At 42.9% G+C, this 22,810-nt stretch overlaps 2 protein-coding genes across 2 annotated transcripts in view; one reads left to right on the forward strand and one right to left on the reverse strand.

Annotated features, from left to right (window-relative positions):
• The window catches only part of kif26bb (kinesin family member 26Bb), a 33,126-nt gene extending 24,200 nt beyond the window's left edge, over positions 1–8,926 (reverse strand). The window contains exons 1-3 of the mRNA XM_088325475.1: positions 8,661–8,926; positions 8,174–8,470; positions 1,768–2,136 (exon numbers count right to left, since the gene is read on the reverse strand). Of these exons, the coding sequence (XP_088181601.1) occupies positions 1,768–2,136; positions 8,174–8,470; positions 8,661–8,720 (726 nt within the window). The 5' untranslated portion in view covers positions 8,721–8,926. The remainder of the gene's footprint in view (positions 1–1,767; positions 2,137–8,173; positions 8,471–8,660) is intronic.
• A 3,770-nt stretch (positions 8,927–12,696) lies between these two features.
• Positions 12,697–22,476, forward strand: hnrnpub (heterogeneous nuclear ribonucleoprotein Ub). The gene is made up of 14 exons (XM_088324658.1): positions 12,697–13,300; positions 14,295–14,409; positions 16,707–16,786; positions 16,864–17,003; positions 17,111–17,210; positions 17,708–17,820; positions 17,894–18,157; positions 18,235–18,354; positions 18,426–18,554; positions 18,631–18,799; positions 20,131–20,487; positions 20,562–20,887; positions 21,127–21,267; positions 21,340–22,476. Exons 1-14 carry the CDS (start codon positions 12,832–12,834, stop codon positions 21,388–21,390), a joined length of 2,574 nt encoding a protein of 857 aa, XP_088180784.1. The 5' UTR covers positions 12,697–12,831; the 3' UTR covers positions 21,391–22,476.
• The last annotated feature ends 334 nt before the right edge of the window (positions 22,477–22,810 follow it).

A 22,810-nucleotide genomic window follows, 5' to 3' on the forward strand; every position in this document is an offset into this window, starting at 1 on the left:
TTTTGCTCTCTTGTCCAAGCTACTGACCCGTTTTTTCCGTTCCTGACACCACCATCGCTCGCCACGGAAGTCCCTCTTCCGCGTTCAGAGCGACCTGCTCACTGGATCGTGGGTACAAACTTTTTCTTTCTTCTAATAAAACGTCACGCAAGTGGGTCCTGTCTCCATTCTGTTCTTGACACCTGTACCTTTCAATTTTTCTGTATGTGGCCCAAAAAGTATCAATAGTATCCAAGTTGCCCTGAATTTCTTTCCTGCTATCCAATCTCTGCACTCTAGATCTCCTCTGCTCTACTATTATTCCATTGTAAAGACATATTAATATGTTATCAATCTGCTACTAGTCAGCAGAGCAGTCTGTATTTTATTCTCAATGAAATTTCCAGTGTCTGAAACTCGTGAGAAAAAGTTAGCGGACAGCAGGGCAGACAACTGTGAAAAGTTGCCTCCCCAGCCATAAAGTTGCCTCCCTCATTCGTGCAATGTTTGCTACAAGCCACGTGAACTCCTCTTTCCACGATGCTTTTAATGTACTTTTACTTTAAGTCGCGTCATCAATTTTGTGAGCTTCTTTTGAATCTTTCTTCTGGGGCTGAGGTTTTGGCTTGATTCCAAACCACTTCTCAGTTTTTCTTGTGTTCTCCGTGCGCCTACTTTGGAAAATGATATGCAAATGCACGACCTTATAAGGGAGGGTGTCAGGACCAGAACGGAGACAGGACCCACTTGCGTGTGTTTCTCTTGGTTTTAATGGGAAGAAGGGAAAGGATAGTAAACACGATCCGTAGATCGCTGTTTGCTGGGAGCACGTTGCTCAGACGGGGAAGTGGTATTTCCGTGGCGAGTGATGGCGGTGTTGACAGCGGGAAAAAAATGGGACGGGGGAGCAAAATCGTAGTCGAGATTAGAAAAGGGGTCGGAGCCGGGAAACAGACAGAATCAGAACAGGAGAGAGTCAGGGTCGAAAAGCTTGCCTAGCATAAGCTGAGGTTCACAGACGGACTGACAACCAGTGACAGGAAGATGGGGGTATAAAAAGTAACAGGTAGGCAATCAGCGTCCCAGGCAGTTGGTGCCAAAGGAGCAGGCTCAGGGGCCTCGCATCAGTAATCATGACATCGGGAAAGTCCGGAAGCACGAAGTTATTCGATGCAGGCTTCTGATTGGCAGCTGAGTATGCAAATTGACAAAAAAACTGAAATTTAGACATTTCCAAACAGAAAATATTTGGAAATCGAAATAAAGCAAACGTTTGATTAGAAAAAAAATCGTTCGGGTTTTTTTTTTCTTTTCTTTTTCTTCTTAGGAAAGTTATCGGCCACCCGGTCGGAGACTTTATTTCAGACACTGCAATTTCTCAAAAATGTGCATGCCGATCATTGTCAATCGGATTAGTTGTGTTAATTTCAATAAAACTCTTTTTTTTTAAAGGACCTTGAATCCAACGTCCTCCATCAAACAATCATACATATTTATATTGCACCGTCCGCCTTTTTAAATAGGACCCACCTGACTATTGATCACGAGAGCTTTCCGACCGGCTGCTTTTTATGACAAGGTTATATCACGACCCAATTTCATTCCATTAGCAGGAGTACTTATGACAGCCGTGGTATCCAAATAGGCTGGGAGTAGGACTAATAAATCCCCGCTCCACTGATGTTCCCTCATAAAGACCTACATTATCTCTTAAACTCATTAAAAAGGGGGTTCAACATGCAGGGCTGATGTCTGATTTAGTGTTCAGGAAAAAGCTTTTAGGGGTACCTGATGGTGAGGATAAAAAGCAAGGCCATCCTGCTCCATATCCTGATTGGGGTTCTTGGCTATTCTTCTCCGGAGAGTCTGCGGAGTTCTCTGAGGAGTCCGGGGTGTCCGTGGACTTGCGGGGCAGCGGTTCAGACTATGTGGTTGTGAGGCAGATCTGTCCCCGAGTCTTTGGTGTCCATTTCTGGTGCCAGGTAACTGGTGACCCCGGTTTAAAGCCAAGTTGATTGCCTCACGTTTTAGCTGGTTCAACTTTGTACCGCAGGTGGCGCATTCGCCTAGCTCTCGGTTTCTGTCCCTGGACTCTGTGGTGGAGCGGCTGTGGACACGGAGGTTTTCTTGGAGGAACGCACAAAGGTCGCCTGTGTCCTACAGAATGTAAAAACAACAAAAACTCATCATAATTTTCTCCCTAATACTGATTTTAAAAAGTGGAAAAGATGACTCCAAACTGCTTTTAGAAAGGATTGCGTCAAGATCTGACTGTCAGGACCAGAGACCCAATCGCGTAACGTTCACCACAAATTTTATTGAAAGAAAGAGGAGGGGCTGCACCCACGATCCGAAATTCGCTAAACGCGGGAAGCAAGTCGCTCTCGCCCTTGTATTGTGATCCAAACACGGAAGTGGATTTTCCGTAGCGAGCAATGGCAGTGTCAGGAACGGAAAAACTGGTCGGTAGCCAGGACTGAGAGAACAAAGCGTGGTCGGGGTGGGAAACGAGTCGTAAGCCAGGACGGGAGAGTAGACGTAGTCGGGATCAAAAATGGGTCGTAAGCTGGGACAGGAGAGCAGACGTGGTCGGGATCAAAACAGGTTGTAGCCGGAGACAAACGGGAGCAAAAACGGGAGAGGCGTGAGTCAGGGTCAAAAAGGCTTGCCCTGTATACACAGAGGTTCGCAGACGGACTGACAACCGGGGACAGACAGGACTAGGTTCAAATAGTGACAGGGAGCCAATCAGAACCTGCGGTGGTTGGCGCCAAATGAACTGGCACAGCTGAGTCACATCGGCAATCATGACACTGACACAGTATTTCCCCCTTAGAGCGAGCCCATATGGCGGGAGTGGCTGTCGAGCGCACATCTCTAGCTAATCACACCTGCAGTTATTGTTTTATTTCTTTGGTATTGACTTCCTGACAGCAAAGGTTGTTAGGTTGTTGACTTTGCTACTTCAGGATTGTTTCTTGCTTTTGTTCGCTTGGTTAGTGGTTTGGACACCACTTGTTTGTTTGTTACTTTGTACCTTTTTTTTTTTATCGTTGGCTTGTCTCCTGCTTCTTCGCACATAATACAAACCAAGAATAGTGACAACATATGGAGAGAACGGTGTTCAAAATGGGGAATATTTATTCACATTTTTGTCATCTTGACGATTCAACACCATAAGGTGATCTAATGCTTGATCTATATGCAAGCATAAAGGCCTGGCTTGGTGTTGCTGGACATTGTACTTGAGCGAATTGTTAGGGCCGTGGTTTGTTGAAAAAGCGCCAGGGAGCCACTAGGGAGTGCCAAAGAATAGTATGACCGCATGCAGCTTTAAAGACGCTTGTACACAAAAGCATATGTTTATGAATTCTGTTGGCATTTATTGGTGTTGCCTTGGCACAAAACCTGGCTAAAGACACTCCCAGAGGTCAGAAGTACTACTGTGTAAATTTTCATGAAAATTGGTTCAGCCATTTCAAAACCTATAAGCCACATTCACACACAGGTAAATTATGGATTTATATAATAGTTTAGCCCTGCAGCTGGCTGGCAACCAGTTCAGGGTGTCCCCTGCCCACTGCCCGAAGATAGCTGGGATGGGCTCCAGCACCCCCGTGACCCTACTGAGGATAAGCGGTGCAGATAATGGATGGATGATAGTCTAGATAATATATATTCAATATATTATATTTAAAAAGGGAAGTACACATACATTTTTTTATCGTTGAATTTTAAAATGTGAGTGCAAATAAAGAAAAGAAAAAAATATTCCAGCTTTATTTTTCCAATCGTCCAATTAGGCATTTAATATACCTAAGACTTATAACATTGGTAAAATGGCGGCGCCCTCTGTTGGCTGCGGCTGCATCGGCTCGCTACAACGGGTCAGGTGTATTCTGTGTACATTGTTACAAAGAATGACAATACAAAGGAAATTATTAAATTTAAATTAAATTATTATTTGTTGTCAGGGTTGCCATGGCCTGCCCGTGTGGCGCCAGCTGTGGCTTGTTGACGGATTGGCTTTATTCTGTTTAAGTTCAGTGTTCTCACCCTCTGTTTGTCAGTCCGTGTGAACTTTTGCCCCGCAAGACGTGGGTTTCGACTCGGTCCTGTTACTGTTGGTATTTCCTGTCCGGTATTGTTCCTGTTCATTTTGTCCTGTTTAATATCGGTTTCCAGTTTTGTTCCCGTCTATTTTTGTTCTGTTTATTTTCGATATCCTGTTTCATCTATCCTGTCTGTCCAGTCCTGTCCGGTATCAACCCCATCTGTCCGATATCAACTCGGGCAATTGGTCTCGATCTCGTCGGCCTCTGGCTTCCTATCATTTCACGCCAGACTGCTGCCTAACGTGCATGACTCCCCATTTCCCGTAAAATAAAAGGCTTGTTTGAGTAACGTCACGTGTTTGGGTCCTGATCCTGTTCTGGTTCTGGTTCTCTGTACGTGTTTTTCAAATGAAAGCAACACAATTTCCTTTGTTTATGGCCAATAATGTACTTCAGTGATTGCATTCTAGCATAGACAAAGAGTTCACAGATCTTCTCAAACCAAACAATGGCGTCCCACTCTATCCAGATTGCATTTCTAGAAAAAGGATGATGTAACTCATTGATGCAATATAGAAACAACGCTCCAATCAATAAAACATCTATCTGGCTTATCTGATTATTACACATGAGCTCAGCTTCTGCCAAAAACATAAACCGTCCCTCTGAGGTATACAAAAATAAATAAAATATTTATGCCCGTTTGAAGTCACATACCGGGAACGATGCTCGGCTACTTTGTCAATTGAAGTGTGGATGATAAATGCGAGCTAGCGGTGTGACTTGAGGATGGTTTGAAGGAGAACTGTCACTAGTGAGGCCGCAAGAACCATGCACGCATGTTTTATAGGCAATTGAGTTTGCTATTTGCCGACGCGGCCAAAAAGGAAAGTAAGTGCATGTGGTCATGGTTGCAACTCAACAAATACTCGACCTGCCTCAGATGTTTATAACCCAGAAATCTCTTATTCACAACAACAGAAGCTTCTGGTGTCCCACACAGCTACAGTGGAGAGCATACGGCATCACGGCTGGATGCAATGCAGAGAGTCATCAACACAACCCAGAAAATATCAGCTACTCTCTGCAGAGTCTTCAGGGTTCTACCGGCGAGTGGTTGTCATGATTACTGGTGCGGGGCACCTGAGTCTGCTCCGTTGGCGCCAACAGCCACGGACGCTGATTGGCTGCTGACCTCTTTTTAAACTCTGCGTTCCTGTCAACAATTGTCAGTTCGTCCGCGAACCTCAGCTACACGCTAGGCAAGCCCTTTTTGACTCCTGACTCAATCCTGCCCTGTTTCCCGTCTGATTCTCGGTGGCGAGCTCTTTTCTGAACCCGTTTTACGTTGTTGCTCGTCCGTCCTAGCCATCGGCCTGTATTTTCCTCGCTCTCTACACTGCCTTCGCTCGACACGGAAGTGCCACTTCCGCATTCCAAGCGATCTGCTACTCGTGACAGAAGATCACCGGATTGTGGGTGCAAGCCCTTTCCTCCTTCTAAATAAAGCTGAGTAAACGAACGCAATTGGGTTCCGTCTCGGTTTCTGGTCTGTGACAGTTGTATTTCATGAGGCACTTTGTTAGGGTCTAATAAGCCTCCTACCACCAGAGGGCCCCAACTGGCTTTGAAACTGGGCACAGGTGTGTCCAATCTCCACACACCTGTGCCTAATTATCATAGCCATTTAAATATGAATATTTAGACACCATACTTGGTTGGTTCACTGCCAATTTCATTTTCACCTCCATGTCAGGTTAGTTTCTGTTTGTTTCCGGTTTCTTTGTTTCTTTACTCCTTGCATTTTCCAGTTCCAGGTTTGGTTTTTGTTTCTCATTCTGGTATTTTGTTAGTCACTTTGTGACCACTTGTGTATTTGGTTCTTTGGTCTTGGTTTTGATATTAAATGAAATGATCTGCATTTATATAGCGCTTTTCAAGTCAATGACTTCCCAAAGCGCTTTACAGTGTGCTTCACATTTCCCAATAGCAGCCTTGTATTGCAGCCATGTAAGACGCTAACCTGCTTATTGGGGTTATTAGGGGTTCAGTGTCTTACCAAGGACACTTCGACATGTAACACGGACAAGACGGGATTTGAACTGGGATCCCTTGATCCCAAGACGAGCGCTCTACCTCCTGAGCTACTGCCGCCCCCAAATGAAATGAAATGATCTGAATTTATATAGCACTTTTCAAGTCGAGACTTCCCAAAGCGCTTTGCAGTGTGCTTTACATTTCCCAATAGTGGCCTGCTTATTGGGGGGATTAGGGGCTCAGTGTCTTACCCGAGGACAATTCGACGTGTATTAGGAGGAGCCGGGATTCGAACTGCGATCTCTTGATCCCAAGACGAGCGCTCTACCTCCTGAGCCACTGCCACCCCCACTGCCGTATTAAACACTGTACTTGTTTTTTTATCACCCGTTTCCAGCTCCTGCCTCCCCCACATGGGTCCATTATCCACTAAAAACTTAAGACACGTACAACTAAGACTAGTCTAAGGAGTTCAAGGTTCACATATGCCTTAACCACCTGGGTCTTTGGGGCACCATTTTCTGTGGTGTGTTTTAGGCAAGTACTGACTGGTGGAGCCCAATCGTCTCCAGGACGTTTTGGGGTAAGGGTTTGCTTCCCCACATGAAACTGATAGTAGTGGTGTCCATGGATACCCATTCCAGGAGAAACCTCCTGATCAGATACATCACCTTCATCTGATTGCTGTTGTTGTCAGTGTAAAGCTTCTTCTTGCTCTTCAGAGATGAGCTGTACGGACTGGGGAAATTTTTAGCAGGCCTGTTTTGTGCACATTCATATTGCAGTACAACCATGTGAATATTCCCCAGCCGACCTAATATTCTTATTTATATTTTTTGAAGTATTTTATTTCATATATATCCCGGAATGCCACGTATAATCTTATTGTAAACCATGCAAACTACGCTATCATTGACAAAACAAAATGCCATAATTTAAAAAAGATCCCAATTAGGTGTTGGCATGTATGACCGGATAACAAAATTCTAGTTGCAAAATAAAAAAATAACAATTACAAAATGTTAAAAAGAGAACTGTTTTCATGCTGATGCCATCTACTGTCTAGATTCACAATTACAGCCTCTGTCAAACTCGTTATGTTGCACGTGCAAGTACATGCATTTCTGTGACTGATTTGAATAAACTATTATTTTTTTGCATCTTTTTTGGGGTTTGGGTTGGTGTTTGGGCTATATTTAAAGAGGCCTTTTCTTACTTCCACCACTTACATGCTATACTGACAAATAAAAACAATTTAACACGGTGATGAGCATGAAGTCACTCCCCAGCACAAAAGAATGCGGACTCTTTAAACTTAGTTAGGATGTCATAATTACCAATATGCATCCCCCGTGCCCGCTCCTTTGGCGCCAACTGCCTCGGACTCTGATTGGCTCTCTGTCCCTCTTCAAACCCACTACTATCCATCCCCTGGTGTCAGTCCGTCTGCAAACCTGTTAACACTAGGCAAGCCCTTTTCGACCCTGACTCCCACCTGTTTTTTGCTCCCGTCTGTTCCCCGGCTTCGACCCGTTTTTGATCCTGACCACCTCTACTCTCCTTTCCTGGCTTACGACCCCGACCACGTTTTTCCTCTCCTGTCCGAGCTACTGACTCGTTTTTCCATTCCCGACACCGCCATCGCTCGTCACAGAAGATCCACATCCGCGTCCAGCAACCACCGGATCGTGGGCGCAACCCTTTCACTTTCTTCCAATAAAACTTGTGAGGAACACAACGCAGGTGGGTCCTGTCTCAGTTCTGGTCCTGACATAGGAATTGTTAACACATACTCAATAGAGAAAATATTTAACCTTCAACTTTTTTAAGGACAACGCACCCCGCCTTTCACAGTATCAATGATTAATAAATATCATGGTGCAATAATTGATCATTTTGTTTGGACACAATTTCATTCTATGGTGTTTTTGATGCTGTTTACAATTTAACATTCTGAGTTTTGCTATAAGTCCACTGCCCGGAGGTGCTTTTGCTCCATTTCAATATAAGTTCCCATTGTTGTTTGTGTCAAAACAATTCTAGAAATCTCTAAAACCGGCAATCTAAGTCCAATTTAAAGCTGTACGAACATGTTCACGAACCTTGCAGAAGTGATGATGCACGGACAAACTGAGCGCCTGTTTCTTGAGAGCAACAAGGGTGGCCGAGCATCTTTCACAGAAGCTCTCCTTCTTTTCTATCCTCGGATTTCTGTGCAGGGTTTTGCTCAAGGACATGATGCGCTCTCCCACTGAACCGGGTAGAGTCCTATAGGAGGGGAGCGCCTCCGCCTGGTGGTGCATATTCCACAATCCGCCCGCACCCTCTGGAGCGGGGCGCTCGTCTTTAATACTTGTGCAAACTCGGGAAGACTCACAATGATGCTGCACTTTAAATTCCTGGGGAAAAAATCAAAACAATTATGAAAAGGATGTGGGCTCTGCGGAAAATTAGGTATGAACGGACGGAGAGAAATGCTACCACACCCGGATGCTTTCTTTGTAAAAGCGCAGCTATGAGAGTCGTAAGCACATTTGAGCACAAATACATCAAATATTCGTATATTGCAATCCTACAAAAAGTACTTACCAAACGCGTTCCTCCGCCAGAAGCTGTAAATCTATCTGTTTTTCTTGTCAGCGATGACATGACAACTTGTTAATATTTAAAAAGATATCCAAACAAAGGCCGGGTGCACTTTCGTGTGGGTTTTCCGCAAATCCTTTCCTTAAAAGCGAGAATTTTGCACCCATGACGGCTCGGATGGAAGATGGGACGGAATAAAAAGTGAGTGGGACACTGAGTCGGATGGGTGGCGGTGACGATGTCGGACACCAAATGAGCGCACCGACTTGACACGCGAGGATTTCCACGCCGTTGTAATGTTCGCGGAGGCCTTGAGACGGCGCTAAAGAAGCTTTTTTTCTGTGTTTATAATTGCAATTTTTACAGATGGCATATCTGTCAACGTATACGTTTCCCCCGTATATTATATGCATACCTGTCAACCTTTTTTAAACGATAATAAACACAACACAGCACCTATTTACTCACAGGAAAACACACTATGTCGAATAAAAACAAATAGATAGACAAGCTTATTTTATGTACCAAATAAACATCACAAACAATTATTTATTTTCTTAGTTATTTCCCTCTGTGAAGGATTTTGCATAATGCATCAGTTTCACAGATGTGTTTTCTTGTAACAATTTAGTTTCCTGGTAATTTGTAAGAAAAATGCCATTGCTCCCATTGTCTTCCAAAACTCTGGATTAAAGATACAATCTTAAGCCCGAGCACGACATAAAATTTAGGTTGGGTCGGGCCTAAAATGTCATTCATTACATTTGGGTTCGGGCCGGGCTTCTCTTGCGCTGACTTTTAAAAAGAAGAATGATCCACCCGTCATTGTTCTAAGTTATGTTTTCTCTTTGGAGCATCCCCACAATGGATTCCTTCCTGTCTCGCGCTGCGGACCACTCGTGGACACGCTTGTGGGTGCGCTCGTGGCCGTACTGTGTGGTAGCACTGTCGGACCCAGAGAAGACACCCCGACCCACCCTTGCCATGCGTTGGAGTCCTCCCAAGTCCTCAAAAATAAAATATGAATATTCAGGCTTGTTTCGGGCTCAGTCCCTCAAATCAAATCAAATTAAGTGGTTGGGCTCGGCCTGTTACATGCAGGACAAGGTCAGGCTGGATTTTTTGTTAGGCCATATCTAGAGAGGTCCTTTCCTCACATGGCTGAAAACACACTCACAATCTGCATTAGAGTGAGGCAGGCAGAGAAATACAGTGCATCCGGAAAGTATTCACAGCGCTTCACTTTTTCCACATTTTGTTATGTTACAGCCTCATTCCAAATTGTATTAATTTAATCTCTTATCTCAAAATTCTACACAAAATACTCCATTATGACAATGTGAAAAACTTTTTTATTTCTCCTTTTTTTGAATTTATTAAAATTAGAAATCTAAGAAATCACATTTACATAAGTATTCACAGCCTTTGCCATGAAGCTCAAAATTGAGCTCAGGTGCATCTTTTTTCCACTGATCATCCTTGATATCTTTCTACACCTTAATTGGAGTCCACCTGCAGTAAATTCAGTTGATTGGACGTGATTCGGAAAGGCACACACCTGTCTATATAAGGTCCCACAGTTGAGTGTGCACGTCAGAGCACAAACACCAAGCATGAAGTAAAAAAAAATGTCTGTAGACCTGCGAGACAAGATTGTCTTGAGGCACAAATCTGGGGAAGGATACAGAAAAATTTCTGCTGCTTTGAAGGTCCCAATGAGCACAGTGGCCTCCATTATTCGTAAATGGAAGACATTTGGAACCACCAGGACTCTTCCTAGAGCTGGCCGGCCTTCTAAACTGAGCGATCAGGGAAGAAGGGCCTTAGTCAGGGAGGTGACCAAGAACCCGATGGTCACTCTGTCAGAGCTACAGCGTTCCTCTGTGGAGAGAGGAGAGCCTTCCAGAAGGACAACCATCTCTGCAGCAATCCACCAATCAGGCCTGTATGGTAGAGTGGCCAGACGAAAGCCACTCCTTAGTAAAAGGTACATGGAAGCCCGTCTGGAATTTTCCAAAAAGCACCTGAATGACTCTCAGACCATGAGAAAAAAAATTATCTGGTCTGATGAGACAAAGATTGAACTCTTTGGTGTGAATGCCAGGCGCCATGTTTGGAGGAAACGAGGCCCCGCTCATCACCAGGCCAATACCATCCCTACAGTGAAGCATGGTGGTGGCAGCATCATGCTGTGGGGATGTTTTTCAGCAGCAGGAACTGGCAGACTAGTCAGGATAGAAGGAAAAATGAATGCAGCAATATATAGAGATATCCTGGATGAAAACCTGCTCCAGAGCGCTCTTGACCTCAGGCTGGGGCGAAGGTTCATTTTTCAGCAGGACAACGACCCAAAGCACACAGCCAAGATCTCAAAAGATTGGCTTCAGAACCACTCCGTGAATGTCCTGGAGAGGCCCTGAGTCCAGACTTGAATCCGATTGAACATCTCTGGAGAGATCTGAAAATGGCTGTGCACAAACGTCTCCCATCCAACCTGATTGAGCTTGAGACCTATTGCAAAGAAGAATGGGCAAAACTGCCTAAAGATAGGTGTGCTAAACTTGTGGGATCATATTAAAAAAGACTTGAGGCTGTATTTGCTGCCAAAGGTGGATCAACAAAGTATCAAGCAAAGGCTGTGAATACTTATGTAAATGTGATTTCTTAGTTTTCTAATTTTAATAAATTCAAAAAAAGTAAAAATAAAACGTTTTCACATTGTCATAATGGAGTATTTTGTGTAAAATTTTGAGATAAGAGATTAAATTAATACAATTTGGAATGAGGCTGTAACAACAAAATGTGGAAAAAGTGAAGCGCTTTGAATACTTTCCAGATGCACTGCATATGAAAAAAATAAATTCTTGATCAAGTATAACATTTACTAGTGTACTGCAACAATATTACCAATCTAGGATGACATTGTTGTCTGCTACCAGTGACCGAAACGATCAGGTGTTCTGCCAAAACGTTCTACACTCTCGAGTCGTCCTACTCAATCATATTACAATCATGCCCTGCCTCCTGAGATTCAATCTGCAACCTCAGTGGAACTGTTTTAATCTAGTCTTAAAACAGTTACATTCTATAGTTTATGAATAGCCTATATTTCATGTTGACACTATCTGTATATTATTTGTTTTTGCAACATGCGTTGCAGCCTGGTCATCCTGGAAGGGGATGACCTCATGTGCAGTCCCTTCTAAAGGTTTTTCTATTTCCTTCATGTTGAGGTTTTTGAGTTTTTCTTTGCCCCCGTGTAGGTTTTAGATCAGGGGATGGTGAATTAATAGTCTGTAGTTTGCAATATTCTATGGTCTGTGCAGCCCTTTGAGACTCGTTGTGAGTAAGTGCTCTACAAATAAACATGACTTGATTTAATTATATTACACCAGTTTTAAAATCACTGCATTAACTCTCTGTGCGTTTCAGGATCAATTGAAAGGTGCTTTTACTTGTTTTAAATGTCTTAATGGTCTTGGGGCATTCTATCTGTCTGATTAGCTATTATTATTCTGTGTTGTTGCATGTTGAATGTTTTTATGCAGCACTTTGAGTGATTTTTTTCCCCATTGAAAAGTGCTTTACAAATAAATTTGATTTGATAATAGACGTGGTTTGGTTTGAACAATTTTATAAACATTATCAATAGCAAATAAACAATGTGAGGTTTGAACAATTTTTCTCGACAATTTTAACAGCAATTAAGCATATTCACAATTTTGTTATATCTGACAATATGACGTTTTAACAATTTTTTTCCGACATCTTTAACAGCAATTAAACACACAATTTAATTATATTATATACCAACAATATGAGGTTTGAACAATTTTTATCGACACTTATAAGAGCAGTTAACCATTGTGTAAAGGGCAATACTATTGTGTAAGGACATAGCTCTGTCTTCTCAAGTGGATAAACATGTAATCAAAGACTTAAAGAGAAAAATGAGATAAAAAGAACGTTAGAATAAACGAGATTGCCTTGCGTCAATGCTCGTCATTACGGTAATTACGTCACACACATTGTCCACATCATCCCCCTCCCTCTTTTTTGCACGCTAGGCGCTACTGACCCAACGGGCTACGTTTCGGGCGCAGTTTCGCGTTAAACTCATCAAACCACAACCGATTATTTATTTCTTCTTTTCTAGCGCAACCGAGCTTTCACAATGAGCACGATCAACGTGAAAAAGCTGAAAGTGAACGAGCTGAAGGATGAGTTGAAAAAACGCGGTCTCTCCGACAAGGGACTGAAGGCCGACTTAATGGAGCGCCTTCAGTGCGCCTTGGACGAGGAGGCCTTGGACGACGAGGCCGTGGCGCCCTGCGAACAAGATGTCGACGAGGATGAACCTGGCGAGCAGGAGTGCATGGGTGAGGAAGAAGAAGGAGAAGGCCCAGTGGTGGAGAGCATGGAGGCTAACGAGGGAGAAGCCGACGGGGAGCAGAACGGTGCAAGCGCGGGCTGCGACATGGCCGCCGCCGTCGTCGCCGCCGCTCCTTCTGCTGTGGACGAGGAGATGGGGGACGGGGAAGAGGACGAGGAAATGGACTCCATGCTTAAGCCAGACGTTGACGACATGGAGAAAATTGACGATGAGGACGAGGACGGTGAGGGAGATGAGCAGCCACCAGAGGGTGAGTAGTCTCGCAAGTTCGTCTTTCTGGTGGCGTTTTTGTTTCTCATTAGCATTGAACGCATCACGGCGTCCATGTTGCGTGACCTCAACCAGGCTAACTGTTAGCATCCCAGTGACGCAGTTCAACTCTTATAGTGTAAACATCACAATTCCCGTCCCGTTAAATGCCCAGTGTGCTCTTAACATTCGATTTTAATCGCATATAGCGCATAACGTGCCCGTATATCGGTTAAATAGGCCATCCCGTCGATAGGTTAGCCATTAGCTCGCAAGCTAGCATCATTTTCTTTGTCTGGGGCGCTCGTTAGCGAACGTCCGATTTCAGTGTTTTTTGCGTTACTAGGCAGGTTTGCGTTCATTCGATGACGTGACAAGCATTTGAGAATAGCTAGCTTTGCTAAGCCAATAGCATCGAGCTAGCACCCGCTTTTGAACCTTTTAGGGATGTATGAGGTTTGTATTTGGGTGATGAAAACGGACCAACAAACTTAATCTATTAAAAAAAACAATTAAGAGAATCTGTTTTCATTGGTTTTACCTAATTATCTCTATTTTCGGTTTACTATGCTAAGCCGCCATTTTAATGAATGGGGTGATAGTGCAGTTAGCAGACTAACATGAACTTGCATGGTGCATCAGCTCAGAACTACTTTTTACTTGTCCCACATTAATTTTATTTCATACCATCTGTTAGGCTTATTGTTCTCATTTGAATTCACCCAAAATTGTTTTCCCAGCCCCGCCACCTCTGCTCTTAAATGTGTATCTATGGACCAGTTTGCATTGTAAATGAGTCTCTGGTCATTACACTTGTATTTACATGACTGTACTATTGTTTGATTTAATATGAGGTGTTTCCTCTTTTTTTAAGCTTTTGATGGTCGACTCTATGTAACTGACTGGAACGGGCTATGTGGGCCAGAATCCCCCACTGCCAGTCCGACCTCTCTCAAAGGAGCACCTCATTATATATCTTTGTTCTATTTTCAAAGGGGATGCGGACAAAGACACGAATGCTGATCAGAAGAATAAGAAGGGTGTTAAGAGACGCCGGGAGGAACATGGAAGGGGCTACTTTGAATTTATTGAAGAGAACAAATACAGCTGGTAAGGATGGGACAGAGCAAAATGGCCTTCAGCATCACTGAAGCGCCATAATAGCTTTGTTTTTGTATTGGCTTTAAGTGCCAATGCACATCTAGATAGCCTTTCAAAAACATTTTTTAATATACACATTCTCACATGTTCTGAGGGCTACGCCTGACTGCTCAGAGAACCTTACCATTTATCTGACTGTTAAACATTGTTTTAAATGGAGTTTTGTTGCTGTGGGCAGCCTCATAAAATTGAAGACATTTCCTCTTTTTTAACAATTATGGTCCCCAATGTTGCTCTCCAAGGACCCAGTGGGATTAGCCAATATGTGCACACTCAATAGGGGGGTTGACTTGGGTGGTAGATGAGAAATGTGGGCGGAGGGCCGTGAACATTGTAGAAGTCTACGTCCACGGAGGGACTCGCTCTCGACCGTCCACCGTATGCCTAGAAATTGTAAATAATTGTCATGATCTCCCTACTTTTTTGTTTGTTGTCGATGATGATATTCTTGTTTCTGTCTTGAATCGTGCCGTGTGAGTGTGGAATGTTTGGAAAGTTTTTATTTACCTATTTTCATCTTTTGTGCTATCAGGCATGGTGCGCATGGTCTGTACACATGTACCTTCTTCTTGATCGGTGTACTCCATTGCATTGTCTTTTAGTGGATTTCAATTATTACATCATTTGCCTCTGAAAGAACTCTGAGCATTTTTGTCTCTGCTCCATAATCAAGATTGGTCTTGCTGCTCTCGCACATGACTACATGAAATTTTTATGATATTAAGACAATGTAATCTAGCTCAAGGCTATTTTTTTCCCCCATAATGGTGTAATCGTTGAATGAGCATTACTTAACACAATCCTTCTTCTAAAAGTTCGGATTTATGGGCCTAATCTTGTTACCCATTTCCATAAATTACAGTTGCCTGTTTTACTTCACACACTTAACAGTGGAACCTCCAAATGAAAAAAGACGACGCTTTTATTGTTTTTCAAGAAACTGAATATAGTCACGTATACTTTTTACACTAGCTGTAAATAAACTAGGGCACTACAGTAATACCTGAAACACCTGTCTGGAGTTATGTTAGCCATATTTACGGTGTTGTTAATTTTCCAAATTGTGTGATGAGGCATAATACCTTCTTTTTAGTTGTTATGGACTGCTAATCTTTTTATTGTAGACTCACAGGATACGACATCAATCCATTCTTGCGTTGGGATCGCAAAGTGAAATTGCCATATAGCGGGGGATAGAGACCTGTGGTAATTAGTTCAGAACCCCCTGTACCCAAGCTTAAATTTTTTTTTTTTTTTTTTTGAGAAACGAGTCTGAAACGTGAAGCTTTACTCCGGCCGTGTGTACTTCTGCGCCGAGCTATGCGTTTCCACTGGACTACCCAGCTTGGGGTTTACTTAGGCCGAATCCCTCGGCGCAAGTGCAGCGCTTAAATGAAAGGTTAAGCGCCGAAGTGCGCATCTCGGTGACGTGCAGCGAACGAAGGTGAAACTGAACAAAATGGCACCAGAAAGAAAATCAAATTCTGCAGACAACAAGCTGCCACTACTGATAGATTTGGCCAAAAGGCAGATCGTTTGTAAAGCTTGTAACCTATTGGCAAGAAGCAGAAATTACATTTGACATGAGGGAGGTGGAAGCAGCGCTTCTTTTACCCCAACACCGAGGAGCATATTAAAAATTATACCAATTTAAAAACGTATAAGGATTCCTGTCTAGGATATTTCCTTGTATACATCGCCTCATAATTTTTGAAAAATAATCCCAATCATCGGTTGGTTATGACCATGCAATCGTGGGTAGTGCTTCGCGTGTCCCCTTTGTATTTCTTGAAAACTGCAAGCTTTCTTTCCACAGTTATTAGGTATTTGCTTCTTCCTTTAGCATCACTGCAAATACGGGCAGAGAAAAAATGTTTTTCCACACTGTAACGTGAAAACGTTTTAAGGCGGGGAAACTTTTTAATGTCTTAAAAGACCAGCCACTAAATTTTGAAGGTTCCACTGTAAGAATTGCCCAAAACTACGGCTAAGTCGCCATAATCCTTGTGTCCCTATTGCTATTGACTTCTGAGGCTTGTGGAGGTTCTGTTGTGTTTGTTTTGCATTTAGATTCCTTCGGATGCTTCGAGGTAAGTGCATACCCGGGATCACAACATGAATTTCAACTGCCCTAAGGGGCTATCTTATATTTTATCATGTGCACTTCTTTTCAGCAAGAGGCACCAATGAAGCTCAAGTGAACATCATCTAATTGAACTTGCATGCTGGGTTTTTTTCCCCCTCAGGGCGTCGTTTAAGTCTCCCGTGCCCCCTTTGGAAGAAGAGGATGAAGAGTTTGATGACAGCAAAGTCTGTCTGGACAACTGTGAGTTGTCTTATAAGATGAATCACAACCAAAAACATAGTGTTAATAATAATAATAATGTGTTCTTTTTCCCGTAGACAACTGCGACCTTCACTTTAAAGTGTCACGAGACCGTTACAGCGCATCGTCGCTCACAATGGAGAGTTTTGCCTACCTATGGTCCGGGGGGAAGGCCACTTACGGTGTGAACAAAGGCAAAGTCTGCTTCGAAGTGAAGGTACTGTCATGATGAGAAGGTCTTATTTTAGAACTGCTGTTTCCATTTTTGGTCCTGTGCAAAAATAGCACATCGATGTAATAAATTTGTTTCCTTGTGCCTGACAGATCACAGAAAAGATTCCAGCAAAGCACATTTCTAGTAAGCACATAGTGATGCACAATGTGCAGGTCGGATGGTCATCAATGGCATCATCGCTGCTGCTTGGTATGTTTCCTCTTGTAAGACTTATGTTAAAGTAGAAACATCCATAATTAGTACAATAGATAAATGGTCAATATGAAATCAGTACATTATTTTATCGACGACTCCAAAAAGCTGCACAAGTCACACAAGATTCTGAATGAAGAGAGACTTGCATTGTGGGAGGCGGTTAAGCCAATAGAATATCAGCATCTTTATGACACTGGTGCAAACACATAGCAGACCAGCATCTTATATAACATTGTCCAATTCAAAAACAAAACTTCATATGCATGATTATGACAAAGTTTTGAATTTATTGTGTGGTTAAAATAAATTATAGTTGATATTGTATAGTCGGGAAAACGCTGTAACGAGGGGTCCAAAAACATTCCACATAGTAAAGTGAAAACGTAGGGCGGGGCCCTGCACTCCGGGATATACTGTACAAGTATTGCTGCCACGTATTTCATATTGAAATTTAAGGTTTCGATTCAGTGCTCTCTCCTGTTCTGATTCAGGTGATTGCATTCATTCCTATGCTTACTCTGGAAAGGGGAAAAAGAGAACAAACGCTGTGATGGAGGACTTTGGTGAAACATATGAGGAGAATGACGTTATTTGCTGCCTCGCTGTAAGGCCCTTGTTAATTTTTAAATCATTTATAAAAGATAAAACCAGTCGTCAGTGTTTTTGCTTTTATATAGGATTTTGACGGCGACGAAGTAGTTCTGTCCTTCTCAAAGAACGGCTGCCAGCCGACAGAAGCGTTCCGCGTGAGCAAAGATGAGCTGGATGGCCAGTGCCTTGTCCCTCACGTCATGTGCCACAACTATGCCGTGGAGTTCAACTTCGGACAGATGGAAACCCCCTACTTTCCTGTGCCCTCTGAGTACACCTTCATAGAGAATGTTCCCGTCGATGAACGTGTCCGAGCGCCCCACGGGCCGAAATCCAAAGCTGAATGTGAGGTAGGTGGCTATTTAACATCACGAAGAACTACAGTACATAAATTCAATGGGCCGTCTTCATTGTACCATCCTTGTAGATCATCGTGATGGTGGGTTTGCCAGGTGCGGGCAAGACCACATGGGTGAAGAACTATATCCAGGAGAATCCAGGGAAGTACTACGTCCTGGGAAGTGAGACAATCACGGAAAAAATGATGGTCAGTTGTGGTGCAATCTTGAAAGGAAATAATGCATAAGCAGTGTTAAAAAAATGTTCTCATTCCATCAGCTCGGGACTCGAAATCGGCAGACCAAAGAATACAACAAAATGCTTAATATTTCCCAACGTGCACCTCTTTTCTTGGGAAAATTCATTGAGATTGCCGCCCGTAAGAAGAGGAACTACATCCTGGATCATGTAAATTGCTCTAACATGTCATTTGTGTGCCACGCTGATGAAAAATGTAAACTCTTGGATTTTCTTTCCCTTTCAGACTAACCTATCTGGACCTGGCCAGAAGAGGAAGATGTGCTTATTTGCTGGCTACAAGCGCAAAGCTGTGGTGGTATTCCCCTCAGATGAGGAGTACAAACAGAGGGTTCAGAAGAAAGTCATGAGTGACGGCAAAGAAGTCCCTGAACATGCGCTTCTCAAGCTGAAAGGTGAGTGAAGCAACAAACGAAATTTTAGAACAGGGGTATCGGTCATTTTAGGTCAGGGGGCTGCATGGAGGGCTTGCTCTTTTCAGAAGCTCAAAATAAATTATGATTTTGAGAATGATGTGGTTTTTCTGATTAATGTTTTTTTCCTTCACTTGGATTTAAGCTCTTGCAGTGTTAAGCAACTGTACATTTGTAAAACAAAAAAACTAGAAGCAAAAAAAAATATTTTCACTACAGTTTATTTAATACTGGGAAACTCATGCAATCTGGAAATTGACAAACATAGCACACATTCAGTAATTTGAGTGAAAAAATGTAATGATTTAGACGTGTTATTATGCTGTATTGTTTTTAATAAAAATGTTCACATGAATCCGGGAAATTTGCTATTAGATCTCTCCTCTTTTATCGGAGGAGCTAAAGCTTTAAACTTCTGCCAAGACACCCTTGTGATATTTTTTTAATTTTTTATGTTTTTATCTAGATGCTAACTGATCATTTCCGATTACTGGTGATAAAAAGAGCAGTCGAGTAGTTCAGAGTGTAAATGGTTGAAATTGTTGCCCCTTTATTCAGCATTTTGACTCAAAGGACCAAGCGTAGAACAAAGAAAAAGTCTGCTTAAAAATTAGCCCGATGCTGCTTTCTAGTGGCTTCGCTTTGCCATGGCATTTCTTCCATGGTGAATAATAGCAGTTGTAGTTCATTTGTATGGCACTGTGCTATGAAGTGTCATTGCCTTCAACTGTTTGTGCCCAAAAGAACACATTCATGCGTCACCTTAACAGGGCACTGTGGAAAGTGTACTAGTGCAAGCATTACACATCAATTATGGACATTTATTATGGGGCATGAAAAAATTATGGTAGTGGTAAATTGTAACAGAAAAAAAATCCTGAACTGAAAATGTAAGCTACATATTCAAGTCAAGTCATTTTTATTTGTATAGCCTTTAATCATAAATAGTCTCTAAGGGCTTCACAAGTTACTACATACATATTACCGTCATTTTTACCCAATAATTGTATGAGGGGAGAGGTTGGTCTCAAAAATATTTTCACACGCATTGTTCATATCCACAGATGTATTTACAATTTTTTCAAAATCTAAAAATCAAATGTCTTGGCCATGACCATGCAAGATCTCATATATTTGTGGATCTGCAAAATACATGATTCACAACTTATATTTTTAAATGATACTGGAGAAATTAATAAATTACTTTTGAAAGTCCATAAAACGTTCTTTGGTCATGAAAAGGTTGTGCTAACCCTGAAAGTGACGCACCCTGCTCAGAAATTGTTGAAGTTGCCATTGCTTTGTTGTTTCAGGCTTCTATTCACTGCCCGAGGAGGGCGAGAGCTTTGATGAGGTTATCTTTGCTGAGCTGCCCAGGGAAGAGGCTGCCAAAGTTATCGAAACCTACAAAGAGGAAAGCAAAAACGCCCTGCCTGCTGAGAAGAAGCCCAACCAGGGGAGCACAACGCCCAAGCGGAGCGGCGGACAGCGTGCAGGCGGCGGACAGCGCGGGGGCGGTGGACAGCGTGCCGGCGGACAACGTGGGGGCGGTGGACAACGTGGGGGCGGCGGTCGCGGGGGCAAGAATCAGTTTGGGCGCAGCGGTGGGCCCCCGCAGAGAGGAGGCGGCAATCGCGGGGCCTTCCAAGGCCGGGGCAACTTCAGAGGAGGTGAGAGGCGTATTTGGCACTAAAACTAGTCTGCCAAGGATTGTGCCTTCATAACCTTTTTCCTATGTTGGCAGCTCCCAGTCCTCGCGGCGGCAGCTTCAACCGCCCCCCTCGGGGCTTCATGCCACAGCAGTCTTTTAGAGGCAACTACAACACACACGGTGGTGGCTTCAATCGCAGCGGCAGTCTCCTGCCCAATATGGGCGGGTCCCCTAGAGGCGGGCTGATGAGGGGTAACATGGGCCACCGAGGGATGCCAATGAACAGGGGCGTGCCAATGAACAGGGGCGTGCCAATGAACCGAGGCGGGCCAATGAACCGAGGCGGGCACATGAACAGAGGGAACATGAGCCCAGGCGTCGGAATGAATCGCGGCGGGAACAGAGGACATCACAACCAGGTTGGTGGCTAGGGCCCCACGATTAACCAAAATCGAATCAATATTGCCATGAGTTTAAACATGTGTAGCCTCTTTCAGGGGGCAGCAGGTCAAAGAAATGGTACCCAGAATGACAGGGGTTAATTGTTGGCTATGTCCTCTAGACTGAGCAGAGTAGCTGATCGTTTTCTGGGCTTTTTGGTGACTCTAAAATGTATGCAAACTGTTGGTCACCTTCCCATTTGTGCATTGTTTTGCAGTTCCAGCAGAGAGGAGGAGGCGGCAGGGGCAACTTTGGTAACAAGAACAGCAATTTCAACAACCACAGGAACGGTGGCGGGTTCGGCAACAGAAACGGCATGGACAAGGCCCAAGCCTTCAACCAGAGCTGGCAGCAAGGGGTGAGTGTTTGGGTTGTACTTGTGCAGCAACCAGATTTGTGTCTTAACAAATCTTTTTCTTTTTTTCCCCAGTTCTGGAATCAAAAACCATGGAACCAGCCGTACCAAGGCAATTTTTACTAAGACACTTGTTTCAATGGACTGTTGGCCACACTGAAAACCACTCTAGCCACGGACCTTCATCATAATCATTGTCGTACCCAGCTCTGTTCCGTCAACGCCGTTTTGCATCGGGGCCCTCTTACGAATCAAAGCTGAATTACGTCAGGAAGATTCTGTCATCGAGGGAGGCCCGCGATGTGAGATCATTCAGCCTTTCTGAATGTACAACTTTTTCTTTTTTCATATTTTATTGTATATTCTGTTTTGCACCAGTTTTAATAGTTATGCTTTTAATTAAAAAAAAAAGTTTGTCTTATCAGAACCAGAACGTTTTTTTCCAGGGATGTGCATTTTTACGTGTTTTTTTCTTCTTTTTTTTTTCCATTGTAAATATTTTTTCAGTAGCTAGATTCTCTTAGTGGCTCCTAAAGGAGATTTGTTCATTCAATTTCAAACATGCGATTTCCAAAACTGTAAATCAACACATTCAATAAACACGTTTGCTTGATTTTTTTTTTCTGGTTTATAATGTGTGGTCAAAGGTGGGAAAGAAACTTCCGGCGGTCTAATTGGAAACCCAACGATACCGACTTTGTTGGGCGTGTCCCATTATAACTGCATTTGTTTGAGAAATGGTATGGCAGGCCAGCATTTTGTTTCCCTTTGTTGTGGCCAACTATTATTTTAACACTCGACGGGTATGCTTGACATTTGACCATTTGAGCTGATGTAGCCACAACTTCCACTTTAAAAAAAGGTCAAGTCAAATTTGAGCGCAGTGGGTGAGTGCTGATCACATAGCACAACCTTCACCAGCAGACAATGACTAGACAGTGTTCATTTCAACGCTAGAAAAAGATGGTCGTTATTATGTCCCGACTAGCATTTTCCTATTTAGTGCAACTGACTAATTGTTTTTATTTTTCCAGAATGGATCTTAAGCATGTAAATATTCCACAACTATTGACGTGATGTTTGCCCCAGTACTGCTGTGTGTTTCCCTGGTAAAATTTCTTATGATTAAGGTTTCTAAAGACGGTTCTATTTTTATTGCTTTGTGTTGCAGGTTGTAATATCAAGTCCTGTAATAAATCATATTGGAGCCTATCGTCTGTATCGGTGCAGATTTTTTTCATGTCTTGACTCTCCATCTGAAAATATTTCATGCCCATGCTGATGCATTTTGCAATACAAGCCAATTTTCCCTTAGGTAGCATACTTAAACTGTACTGCAGTTATTTCTTTTTTAATTAGTTTAATACTTAAACTTGATGCAAACACTCCTTCCATTGATATTTTTAACAGATTTCCCTCAAATAACATCTGCTTCAAATGCAATCTCTATAATACAAGACCACCTGTAAGCAAGAGTTTGAATAATGTACTTTAGAACGGAGTAAAACTTAAAATTTGGGAGTTACAAAGATCATTTTAAGCATGT

Source organism: Urocampus carinirostris, chromosome 20, assembly GCF_059441175.1.
Source record: "Urocampus carinirostris isolate Australia breed hairy pipefish chromosome 20, RoL_Ucar_1.0, whole genome shotgun sequence".
In the NCBI taxonomy this organism is placed as follows: domain Eukaryota; kingdom Metazoa; phylum Chordata; class Actinopteri; order Syngnathiformes; family Syngnathidae; genus Urocampus; species Urocampus carinirostris.

Excerpts from the sequence above, each read along its gene's own strand:
- hnrnpub (XM_088324658.1), top strand. The coding sequence starts at position 12,832 with ATGAGCACGATCAACGTGAAAAAGCTGAAAGTGAACGAGCTGAAGGAT. Across the intron at positions 16,787-16,863 it reads CAAAGTCTGTCTGGACAACT|ACAACTGCGACCTTCACTTT; the intron begins GTGAGTTGTCTT and ends TTTTTCCCGTAG. Across the intron at positions 17,821-17,893 it reads ACGTTATTTGCTGCCTCGCT|GATTTTGACGGCGACGAAGT; the intron begins GTAAGGCCCTTG and ends GCTTTTATATAG.